The 12,958-nt window shown below is 42.7% G+C and overlaps 1 protein-coding gene across 1 annotated transcript in view; it reads left to right on the forward strand.

The window, feature by feature from the left end:
- EBF2 (EBF transcription factor 2) overlaps positions 1 to 12,958 on the forward strand; it is a 110,786-nt gene that overhangs the window by 76,361 nt on the left and 21,467 nt on the right. The window contains 1 exon segment of the mRNA XM_050325689.1: positions 6,279 to 6,360. Coding sequence (XP_050181646.1) covers positions 6,279 to 6,360 — 82 coding nt within the window.

The following is a 12,958-nucleotide window of genomic DNA, read 5'->3' on the forward strand; positions in this document are numbered from 1 at the left end:
AAGCTTTTAGCCATTGTCTTGCAGGTTACTGGAAAGTTTTGGTGTGGGAGGAAGGAGGAAAACCCAAAGGATCAGGGAAAAACCGCTCGGGTTGCAAAGAGTCCTCCAAAGACTTTTTTTTTTTTGGGGAGAACAATTGCAATTACAAACACGCTTGTTAGTGTTGTGTTTCATTTTCAATTCGAGCCCATAGAGTTCAATTATTATTTTCATTAATGGTGTCAGGTTTTCATCAGAGTGCACAAACAAGGAGGTTTTCCTTGGAGATTTTTTTTTTTTCCTTCTCCCCTCTCGCCCTGGCAAATGTGGCCAAAACAACTGCATCCAGCCCCGAGACACGACTGTCTGCCTGCCCTTGCACTTCCCTCTCCCCCCAGCCCTTGTTTCTTCCAAATGGGAGCACTTTGCAAGACAGAAGAAGCGTTTATTTACCCGAGGAGTGTGAGCTGCAGTTTTGGGGTGGGTGTGCCCGGCGCTGCTCACAGCGAGGGGAACACGATGGTGCACGAGGTGGAAAATGTGCAGGATATAAATGTAGAGTTTACTGACACGGGGGACACATTGCAGGCTTGCATTCAGTTGCTATTAGTTTGAAAATTAAGGTTATTTTCTTTTTTTTAAAAAAATAAAGCCACCAGACAGAGGGCAGAGAGAAATGTGGTGTTCCAGGCTGAGGAGAAAGGGGATGTTTGAGGTGGAATTGTTCTGTGGTTGAGGCACAAGGCTGGGAGTTGGGCATGACTCAAGTCCAGGCAGTGCTGTGGACTCCTGGTGCAATGTTCTTTCTTGATCCATCTGAAATACAGGATACTTTCATCTTGTGTCTCCTTTAACACATTATATGAAGTGTTACCCTAGTGTGATTAGGACCTATTACTGTGGCAAATAAATCACAACTAGGAGCAGTTTTAAGGTGGGTTCTGCCACCCTTTATATCCTTAAGGTTGATTTTTAAAGTAGTGTTCCCACATCAGAACTTTTAGACTTTAAACTGCAAATCTAAACTGCAGTGAGTGACTGCAAGCAGAAGTGAGGAGCTGGAGAACAGTCCAAGCAGGCTGGAGAAGTTACTTTGAACTAAAGTAAAAGGGTTGAGAAAGTGTTTCTAGTTCATCCCATCAGAAATGGGGAGGTTGTTGGGGTGAGGAATAACAGGTATAATGTTAATCTGCCCTTTTTTTTGGTGTAACTGTCACAGATGAACCCCCAACTCCTCTTCTCCTGGTCTAGGCTTGGCATCTCATCTCATCTCATCTCGTCTCATCTCATCTGGCTCCTGCTCCCTCCTCCTCCTCCTCCACCAGTAAATCTCTGGCAAACTCAGAACTAAAAGTCTCTTGACCTACATATGTTGGTTTTTCACGTTTGTTAAACTGGGTTCACACTTTATGCACAGGAGTTTTGGGAAGATTAATTAGCTGCTGTTTGTGGAGTATCATATAAATACTCTGGCTCATTGTAATAACCTCACTCATTTCTCACACAGTATAAGGTGTATGTTCATTTAAAGTGCCTTTGTGCAGTCCCTGATCCCACACTGACTATAACTGCTGGAAAAGAGGGGGAAATTTTCTCATCAGCTCCCTAATAACACACACTGACATAATAGACCGAAATTACTCCAGAGATAAATATTCAGATTATAAAGAAGTCTTCTGCTGTGATAGTCATTAAAATCAGGAGGACGACATCAAATAAATGCAATTAATTGATTTGGAACAGTGACCTTCAAATCTGACCTAGTCCCTTTGAAAGGAGGAAATTTGAAGTAAAGCCTCCTACTTTGTCACGTTGGGGCATTGGGTAGAGTTACTTGTCACACTTATCTCAGAGTTTGCAATGCCAAGACACACATGGGGGAGTTGAGGGGAGGATGGGACACCCTGATCCACAATTTCCCTGCTCTGATGGAGTTGGAGTCAGGCCCTCACTGTAATAATAGTAGTTTTGCAGTTCATAGTACATTCAAACTTAATATTGTTTAACTGGGGCAGAGATGCTCATAATAACAACTTCTGTTTGTTTTTTTTTTTCTTTGCTCCCTTTGTGACTTTTTTTTGGAAGCACTGAGTTATTTAAGCAGAATGGCACCGTGCCTTTATATTTTCATCGGATTTTGGCATCCCAGGATTTGCTGATGAACATAATCATAATTATTTAGATGATAGGCACGTTCTCGTGCCAAAAAAACGACTGAGGCCACGAAACCAAATTCCACAGTAACCCAAACAAGGCAGAACTATCTCAGTATCTGCTTTACAAAGGGGTATTTTGGAGGTGCACCCAGAGGCTGTTCACAAGATACAACCAACGTTGCACCTCTTGATTCTGCATTGCTTCTTATTAATTTTATGTTTCTGCATTAAGCCAAGCAGGTTTTCTGCAGCAAGGCCAGGGTTTTTAGTGGTGGTTGATCAAAAGAGTTTGTTTCCCCCCAGCACCCTGAAATGCTGATCTATGGGAGGAAGGGCCACACTCCCTCTGCTTGGCTGGAGTCAGAGTTACCTGCTAAACTCAGACCTAAAGCTGGCCTTAGCAAGACCAAAGGCTGGCTGAGAAACACCACAATAACCTAATTTTTTATAATTCCTTTTTTCTTTCAATAATTTTTTTTAAAAAAATGTATATATATGTATATAGGTTAAGGCCAAAAACTGGCTAAAGGTTCTCATTAAAAAAATTAATAAAGCCTTTCTGCAATTCTCCTGTTACCCCTAAATCAGCTTCATTTAGTGCTAAACTTTCCCTCCTCTTTGCTCCCCCCAAGTCATTTTTATTCTAATGCTGCAATAAATATTAATGCCTTTCCCAGATGCAACCACTTAAAAAAAAATATATATATGTATATATAACAACCTACCAAATACTTCATGCAGATGCCCAGTTGCAGCTAAAATTTGGCTGGAGGAGCCCTGAGAGGAGAAAAAGAGAGATGTGGTTGAACTGGAGAAAAGATAAAAAAAATTCTTGTGTGTGCATCTAACTGAAATTAAATCTGAATTTGGGCTGATGGGAGGGAAAACCATCCTGGTGCCTTAGCAATAAATATGAATTCTGCCACAATGTTTAAGCCCTAAGTCAAAGCCAGCACCTCCAGGAGGGAGATGAGGCAGTTTTGTGGTGTCCTAAACGGGTAAAATTTTCAGGAGTTGAGCTGCTCAGCAATCCCAGAGAGTCAGGCAAGTTATCCCAGGTGGGATCCCCAAATTCCCGTTGGATAAACATCCCAGATGTGTTTGTGGCAGAGCAGTCAGCGATGCAGCAGCACAGGGAGAGTTTCCTGCTCTGGGTGTTTTTAATGAACAATTCACCCCTTGGTCGGAATCAGCCCAGATTTAATTCAAAATCCACCTTCATTTTCACACGCACATCGTTAGTTTATGCTCGATGAGGATCTAAACCTTAATTTTTCTGGGGGCATTTAGCACAAAAACACCATTTTAGTTCTCTGTGCTGCAGAGTTTGCTCATGGATATCGTTAAATGTACATTCAGAGTTTTTGACTCTCTGTACCTGCCTTTCAGGGGTTACATTTAGAGCTTTACCCCCTCTGTACCTGCCCTTTGGGGGGGTTTGTGTCACACAAACTGGATTTTTGAGCTGGATCTTTGCTCTTCCCAAAACTCAGCCCGGCTGACATGGCGAGTTCTCTCCCAGGCACCTTTCTTTGCTCGTCTTCTTCATTTTTAGTCCCTTTAGTCATTTTTAGCTGATCGTTCCTCTCATCTCGAGGAGTGGGATGCAAAGCATTACACATACACACAAAAAAAAAAAATTAAAAAAAAAGAAACTACCCATTTTCCTGATTGATTTGTTTTATTTTTTTGCCTGCAAGTGAGAACCTGTGGATTTTTGTTTGCGGTTTTCCTGCAGGATACCCAGCCCAGCAGCTCGTTGATTTCCCTGTAAAAAGTTACTTTATTGTACACTTCGGTTCCACTTTGCAATTTTCCCTTCCATCTCAGGGACACCTTTATCTATCTGCAAATAATTTTCTGATATCTGTGAGAAGAAGAGGTGTGGGGGGAGATAAAAAGGAGTAGTTTGTGAGCAGCATTTCTGCCTCCAACCCTCCCGTGAGTCTCGGAGCGTGTGCCGGCGTGCCGAGGATTTTTCCTTCGGAGAGGAACATTCCCGTGGATAAAATCTCACTCACCGAATCATTCCCAGAAAAGAGGTCCCAAATCATTCAAATAAAATTGGGGGGGGGGGATGTCACAGGTTTCAACCTGAGGAGTCAGTAGGACTTATTTGAGGGAATGTAATTCCCTCGGAGCTGCTCCTGAGGAACGGAGTTCTGCAGGATTTTTAGTTTGAAATACGGATTTACCCCCTGATTGCTGAGCACTGACACCTCTTTCCTGCTGAACCTGCCCAGGTGAAGGGAGATGCCAGCAGGACCCCCCCACTAAGCCATGGAAAAAAAAAAAACCCAAAAAGCTCCTTAAACTGGGAAGGAGGAGAAAACAACAACAACCCTCAAAATGCGCTCCGCAGAGAACAGAAACACTCTTTAAATACCCAGTGCATTGGTGAGGGGGAAAAAGGGACCATTTTAATTTACAATTACATTTGTGGCAGCTTCTACAGGAGGTTTCCTGGGTCTGTTTTTCGCGGGTTCAGTCTCCGTGAGGGTTTTGTTTGTTCCACCAACACAGGGACGGGTCCAACCCTTGGCTGTTTCTTCGCATTTTTGGGGCAGATGGAGCAGAAAAACCCCCGGTGCAAGGTGGGGGGGAGGGCAGGGCAGGTGGCACTGAGGAGGGAGGGTGGATTTTTCTGCCTCATTGTCTCGTGGCAGGACTGTTTCGGTGGGTGCCGTTGGTGAGCCCGGGAAATATCCATCTTTCTCCTTTAAAGTTCTAATTCAAGGCATGAATGTGTGAGTTCTGAAGGGACTTAGGGACTGCGGTAAAAAATCGTTGTCATAGTAACAGAAAGGGAAATAGGCCTGGCTCACCTGGGACTTTAACTTACTGCAAAAGCCGATTTTTTTTTTTTTTTTTTTTTTAAGGAAAGCGCTCGGCAAGAGAAATAAATAAATAACTTGTTCTTTGTATTCGAAATCAATTCTTCAACTATTTCTTTCTTTCTTATTTCTCCCCCCCCCCCCCAAAGCCATCTTTGATTTATTTTTGTAATTACAATTGTTGTGGTTAAACGTATTTTGCCCAATAAACAAGGATGAAAAGAATTACGGGGAATGTTTTCACTTGTGGCAGAGGGTGCCAAAAAATTTCTTGCTTGTGTTTAAATTTTGAAGACGGACTCAGTTTGCTTTTGATCCAAAAACTACGGATTTTTGTGTGGTTTCTTTATTTAGGAGATTCACAAATTTAGTCAGAGCAATCAAATAAAGGGGTGAATCCTCTCCTCCCCGGATTTGACATAAAATTTGGTGGAAAAATCTTACAGATTAATGTTTCCAAACTCTAAAATCTCTTCTGTATAGTGTTGGGTAAGTCACCCCAAAATGCTGAAGGTTCAACTTGACGAGCTGAACTCTCCAGAGCATTAAAACACATTTAAAAAAAAAAAAAAAAAAAAGGGTGTGGGGGTGACAGGGCACAAAATAATTGGCACGAGAAGTTTGTCCGGTGTTAATGATTTTATCTGCTCGGACAGCGTGAGCTGTCATGTATCACTCGGGGTTGTGTTCTCCTTACCCTCCCTCCAAATCTTGGGGAGATTATAATCTGGATATTTTACTGCTTCTCTGCTTTAGTCACTGGAATCTTCACAACAACAACAACAACAAAAATATCATTGTGAGGAAATCTCCTCAGATTCCTCTCCTGTTTCTGGTTTTAAATGCACCCGAAGTCGTTTCGAGGTTTATCTGCTGCAGAGTTGCCCTGTTGGTTTTTGTCAGCCCCACAACACCATTATCCCTCTGCATTGTTTCATGGAAAATCCCTTCAGACAGCACAAGAAAGACCTCATATGCCAGGCAGAGATAAAGGAAGGGACTAAAACTGTGTGGTCAAACCTGCAGTGGGGTGTAAATTGGAGTTGTGTTCACTCACTCACGCCAGGGTGGATCTCAGGCACGTTGTTTGCACTTTACCTGATTTTTTATTTTATTTTTTTTTAAACTTCTGTCCGTTCAGATTTGGGTTTATTTGTTTGATTTCTCTTTTGACAAGCTCTTACCGCCCTATAAGACACCCCATCGTGTAAATCGCTGCGTAAATCCCTCTCATATGTACTTTAAACCAGATTACAACAGCGGCTTTCCTTGTGGGCAACAGAAGTGATGTGGTTCTTTATCTTTCCAGATTCTTCTTAAAATTTTTTCTCAAGTGCAATCAGAATTGCTTGAAAACAGCAGGAAACCCAAGAGACATGAGGCGGTTCCAGGTAAGTCTTACAAGGCTCAGCATTAACCTGTCTGCTCCTTTTCCTCCTCTCCTTTACCCCCCTCTCCTCCCTCCTACACTGCTCATAATAAATATGATGACAGCACATGATAACCCATAGCAGGCAGCGTTCAAGTTTTTCTCCATTTGTTGTGTTTAAACCTTTTCCCTCTATTTATTTATTTATTTATTTATTTATTTATTTATTTATATTTTATTTTATCCCCCCCCTCTTTCTCCACCCAGAATCCCCAAGGGGGAAGTGATGTACTGTACCAACCAGCGGTGGATATTTGATTTGACACCCTCGGGCAAAAGCTCTCTCACATACAGCTGCCCACAGCAGGGATCGTGTTTGTGATACTCAGAAACCTCCGAATTTTTTCAAAGTAGCTCTCTACGTGCTACACAAGCAACCTCCTCATTTCCCTCCACTCCCTACCTCTTTCCACCTTTTTTTTTTTTTAATATTTCAACCTGTTAACACTCTCATCCCCTCCCTTTCAGCTTCTTTTTTTTAAAAAAAAAACCAAAACACAAAAACACACCACAAAACCCAAAAGGAGCCAAAATAGCGATGGTCACTTTAAGATCTCACACAGCAAAGCAACAAGCCCCGTGGGACGATGACCCAGCTGCTTTGCAGTGAAATCTGCCACTGGTTTCATCATCCCCGTGGCTGATGTATTGTGAATTCCAGCTCATAAAAACACAGGAGGAGGTGAAGTGTGGCCGTGGGGAGGAGGGAGAGGCACAAACACAAACACACACACACAGAGCCTTCAGAGCCCGAGCTCTCAGGTTTAATAAATAAGTCTTTTCACCTGTAGCTTAGCCCTCATGAAAATGTAAAGGCAGTGGTGCAGCCTGGTCCTCCCTGGCTGTGCTGTCAGGCTGAGAAAAGTGGTGCAAGGAGAGTGAGGATGCAAATCTGGGCCCCAAATTTTACTGTGGGACCTTCGCTGAGCCATTTTCCTTTCTTTTCTTATATATATAAAGCCATCCCCCTTTTCATTTAGTATATATATATATCTAAATATAATATTAATTGCCCATCTTGGCAAAACTTCGTGGTCAAAAGCAGGAGGATGTTGGAAAATCCACGTGTCCTTTGCTGATGGAAACCAGGACTAACCCTTGTAAACGCTGCTTGTTCCCATCATTTTTGTGTTTTCCCCGTGTCACATCCCTGCTGCAAATTGGATTTTATCTCACTGAGGGGTGTGTGGTTTCCTTGTAGACCCACAGGGCTCGACAAGGGAAGGTGACATCGGTAGGTCTGGCAATTCACGTTTCGTTGCTTCACTTGCATCAGCTTCCTCATTTACAAATGAAGTTAAAGCTCCCCAGGAGTTGACAGAGTTGCTCAAAACTTCCCACCAAAACATGTTTTCCTAGACAAGTGATCTGTATATTTTATTTTGAACTTTTACCAGCGACGAAAAAATTCGCAGGAGGTAAATTTTTATTGGAAAAAAAAAAAGAATTTGACTTTTAAGAGGAATCCTGCAAAAACAAGAACTCAAAAATTTAAAGAAATGTAGGCAAAAAAAAAAAAAAAAAGAGCTGTTAATATTTTTTTGTGGTTTGTAGCAGGAAGAAATTTAAAGAAAAATTCCTGACCAACTTAATTTTTTTCACTTGTAGTTTAAAGAGGCTGCAGTGACTTCTTCATTCTGTGTCTTTTTAGAGATGATAAGACAGGAGGAAAAAAAAAAAAAAGAGGTGCTCATTGTTAGGAAATTTATACTGATTTTTTATTTCAAGTGGCAGTTTCCAGAAAGAAAAAAACCCACCAATTAGTTTTCATCTGCCAAGAATGCTAAAAAAAAAAAAAAAAGTCTGGAGAGCAAAGGAAAACCCATTTTACAGCGTGTAAACAGATCTTGTTGGCTCTTAGAGCTGATTGTGGAATGGAATGAAACCTAAATACAGGCTCTTTTTTTGGGGGGGCTGTAAAAAATCGTGCACAAGGGTCTCCTGATCAGCCCCTGGGGACTGGAGGCACTGCCATATAACACAGAATATTGGTTCTAACAGCCAGAATGGGAATTCTGGGTCCAAACACACCTGGCCACTGGAGGAATTCAGCTCTGATTTCCAGCTCGTGCTGGTTACTCCCCAAACCCCCCCTCTCAGTTTAAATCCCACATTTCTCTCAGGTGCTGAACTGCAGGAGTTTGGCCTTACTTTTGATTTCCCCACCCAAATCAGCGCCTTGGTGGGGAGGAAAAGGAGCTGGGACAGGCTCCTCATCTGGGTTTGCTGCCTTAGAACGAGCCAAGGTGGGAAAAGCCCAGCCAAGTGGTTCTGGTTTTCAGGGATAACTCCGACTCCTGACGCCCTCCCAGCCCCCAGGAGTCACCTCAGACCCCCAAATTGATGGAGCTCAGGCAAAACCACCCCCTTTGGTTTCCTTTCCATCAAAACCAAGGTTGTTGACAGGACTGGGTATTTTTTCAGGGTTATAAAAACGAACCCCCTGAGCCAAATTGCAAAATTCTTGAGGTTTTTGAGCGAGAGCAGGATCTTCATTCAGGCCCCTTCAGAGCTGGACACGGGGCTTGATGGGCTTTGTTTTCTGCAGAGGTCAGTGTGGATAAAAAAAGACACACACACACAAAAAAAAGTGGTTTGATTGCTAAAATTTGACACTTTGGGAATAGCAGAGCTCTGTGTTCCAAGGGAAATTAGCCGTGATGAGCAGGAAAGACAATAAGCAAAGACAGCCTGTTTTCTGTCTGCCTCCTTGTTCCTAAGGAGAGCAGGATGACTTCCCTGAATATACCCAAAGTTAAGAGTGTTCTTGAATGCTCCAGCATCTTCTGGACCCTCTTTTTTTTTTTTTTTTTAATTGATTATTTTTTAATTGTTGTGTTTACAGGTTTTAAATTTTGGCAAATGCTTTTCTTTTTTTTTTTATTTTGCCTGCCGCTCGCCGAGCGTGGCCTGTCATCAACCCTGAAAGTCAGAAAAAAAAGGTTCTTTTAAAGGATTAGGGGCCTGTTTGCACACCAATTTTCATTTTAATTGTTAAGATTTACATCAGGCAAAGCCATGGAGGTGCAGAATTGTTTATTAGGTTTGAAAGGATGGTTGTTCCCCGACCAGCACAGGAACATGTGAGAGAGTAAAGAAAGCACAGGGCAGTAGGTGCTTGATTCATGTTATGATTTCATTCACTCTGTTTCAGTCTTGGGCCATGTCTAAAACCTCCCCTGTTTTTTTCCCCAGTAAATTATTTGTACAGCTGTTGTCATCAAGGCCCTCCTTCTCCAGACTTTTCCAGGCACTTCACTTCCCTTCTGCAAACAGATTCTTGCAGTGATGCTCACCTGAGGATGCTTTTATTCCTGCCTGTGTTCCTCTGCAGAACCAAATATTTTCATTTTCAATGGAGTTGTGCTCATCAGACACACCAAGATGTATTTTTTTTTTAAATGATTATTAAACCAAACAGCAGAGAGAATCCTTACTTCAAAGTTCTCATTTATGTGACTACTCAAACCTGGAGATGAAAAGGTCTTCCCAAACCCCCTCTTTTTTTCTTTTTTTTTCTCTTTGGAGGTCGAGTGAAAGCCCAAAACTCAGGCTTTGTTGTTGAGACCCAAATATGAATAAGAGACATGGAAATAAGTGCTGTACAATGCATCCTATTGAGCTCTTCCAGCACGGAAGAATTCTTACTCATGGCTGGAAAAGTGTCAAGTTAATGCTTCTGATTAGAGATGGGTGTGAAGCTGCACAGTTTGGGCTTGGTTTGGCTCATCCCCAATTTTCCAAGGCCCTGGGATCCGGTCTGTGAGCCCAGCCCAGGCCTCACTTCTAGATCCATTACGAGATCTCAATATTTTATGGCATGGTTACAACACATTCAGCTAAATTAAATGTTAGATTTCACTCCTATCACAGTCATTTAGGAGAAAAAAAAAAGAAAAAAAGGGGGGGAGTGGGGAGAAAAAGGGGAGGAAAGGTTACATTAACACTGCATTGTAAATTTAATACAGCTCCAGATGCCTGAAGAGGTTTTTTTTTTATATATATAATTCTTCAGTTTGGAGAGCAACACCAGCTGCTTTGTGATCACGTTAACTACTTGAAATTTTGCTTTGATATTAAGTAGGGCTTCAAAGATACAATGAAAACCTCTTACCTTTCATTTCTTTTTTTAACCAAATACAAATATTTTTCTACTGTTGAGGAGCATGTTTTACCTCAGAAGTGAAGGAATGTGTGATCATTATTTTAGTGGGGGTTTTTTCCCCCTGTAGTAACATAATTTTATTGTGAATTGTTTACTGCTTCATTGTCAGTGGGTAAAGAAGGGAAAGGGAATATTTCTAGAACTATTTCCATGGTTATTTTCATGGTATGGGTGTCCCAAAACCCACAGAGATCGAGTAATACATCCTTGTGAATTCAGCTGAAGCAAATATTGTCATTTACCAATCAGAATATTTCCAAACAAAACCCCCCTCAGTGGAAAAACAGGGACAAAAAGCAGCCTAAAATCACCTATTCTAACCTAGCTCTGACTATTTGAGCTCAGCTACTCTGCAGGTTGGAGTTTACACAGGTAAACTCACTCAGTGCTCTATTCTCAGGGAGGGATTCTCCCAGGAAAGGAATTTAAAAAAAGAAAAAAAAAAAGAAATATAAACTGATGAATCCTCCATTTAACGAGGATTCCTCCAATGACACTCCATGGTAACGACATCAGTGGGTGATGGGGGCCAGGAATTCTGTGGAATTAAGACGAGGCACTTCAGCTGAGACCTGGTGAGTGGGAATTCTGCCTCCTCCAGCAGCACTGGGATTAAACACACCCTGGTCTGAGGTGGCAGAACATCAGCATTGACGCTGGTCAGCTCTGAACCAAAGTGCTTGTGCAGGGACAGAAAGAGAAAGGGCAGTAATTGCCCTCTGTTTTCAGCACAAAACATGACATGGAATGTTTCCTGGCAGGTATCCCCCCTCCTTCCCCTTCTCTGGATGCTCTAGGGGGGGGAGAAGAGAAAGGAAAAATAACAAGGTGTATCCCTGGGGAGGTTTCCTTCCTGACCTCCGAGTGGTTGGATCAGTTCATCATCAGGCACGTGAGCGAAGCTGGCTGGGGCTGGGAATTCACCCAGCTCTGCTCTGCCACAAAGCACTGAGGGCTCTGTGTCATCCAGGGGGGTGGAAAATGATGAGAGAGGGGTGGGGTGAGACTGGGAGAAAGGAATGTGGGCTGTGAGAAACAAAAAAAAAGGGGCAGCAAGGATAAAACAGAGCTGGTCTGAATCAAAATCTCCTTTGGACGGAGGGTGAAGGATTGTGCCAGAGACCTAAAATTTGGGTATGGATAGGGATCACTGAGCTGTTAGAGGTGGGCTAATCATCATGGGAGACTGATTTCCCAGGTGTAGATACCAAAATTCACACAGCTGGTGTCAGCAGAGCCTGGGCTGGGTGGCAGATTTCTGCATCAGGTGGTGACTTGACCCAACAAAAGGTGCTGATATTTCAGATTCTGTCTGAGGAAGGGAAGGACTGGCTCAACTGCAGGAGAAGAAGAGCTCAAGGAGCCAAATGTGCTCAGATGTGCAGCCCAAACAGCCACTGGGACAGCGAGTTCCCAGAGCTGTGCCTCATCCACCAAAAGCAATCGACAGATGGGATCGGCTGGGTCCCATCCTGCCAGTACAAAGGAGGGTGAATCTGTGCCACTAAACCCCACTGATTCCTTGTTGGGTCCAATATCCCGGTGCAACTGCAGGGAAAGAGGATAGAAATGCCCTTGGAAGAGCTGCAGGAATGGTCCTTCAGGAATTTTGGAGACCCCATCCTGCAGGGAGGGCCACGTGCACAGTTTGCTCTGTGGGCAGCAGGCTCGGGGGGCTCGGGGAGGGTTTCCCAAAGAATCCAATGGAAGTTTTGAGCAGAGAGAGGCTCTGCTGGCATTTTCCCCATTGTTTATCCTATTCCTAATCCAACTATGAAGCAAACACATCATATCCAGGCTCTACTCCTGAATTACTCCCTCCACCAAAAAATGCCTGTTGACATCAATGGCAGCCCCTGTCCAAGTGCAGGCAGCAGGATGAGGCCTGACATCTTTCCTTCCACTCAGCTGGAAAATAATAATAATAATAATAATAATGATAATTTTTTTAATCCTCATAGTAGTTATTTTATTTTATTTTATTTTTTTTTAAAAGTTAAAATAACATGGTGCTGTGACTAGGGAGTTCTAAGGGAAAGTGCATCAGGAATGTAATATTGTTTCCAGATGTACAATGTCATAAAGAATTTTTTCCACACTTGGAATGGTAACAGGAATTTTTCTGAGAGAGATCATTTACACAGTGATGAGATATGTTACATGTAAGTAAATGCCTGTATGCCTGGAATGTTTGCACCATATGTCTAAATAGGTGTCTGTGGCTGATACAGCTTTAAAATACAGGGGGATGTGTATTTATTTGCATATCTGGGATTTGAAGAGGAGCAAACATCAGAATATAGAAACACTGGCACGGTGTGTGGGTGGGGGAGGGAAATTTGCAGTGTCCAAGTGAAGGTTTGCGAGGGAATCCAACCCTTGGAGCTGGGCAGGG

This window comes from Myiozetetes cayanensis, unplaced genomic scaffold (assembly GCF_022539395.1).
Source record: "Myiozetetes cayanensis isolate MyiCay16 unplaced genomic scaffold, myiCay2020 scf30, whole genome shotgun sequence".
Lineage (NCBI taxonomy): Eukaryota > Metazoa > Chordata > Aves > Passeriformes > Tyrannidae > Myiozetetes > Myiozetetes cayanensis.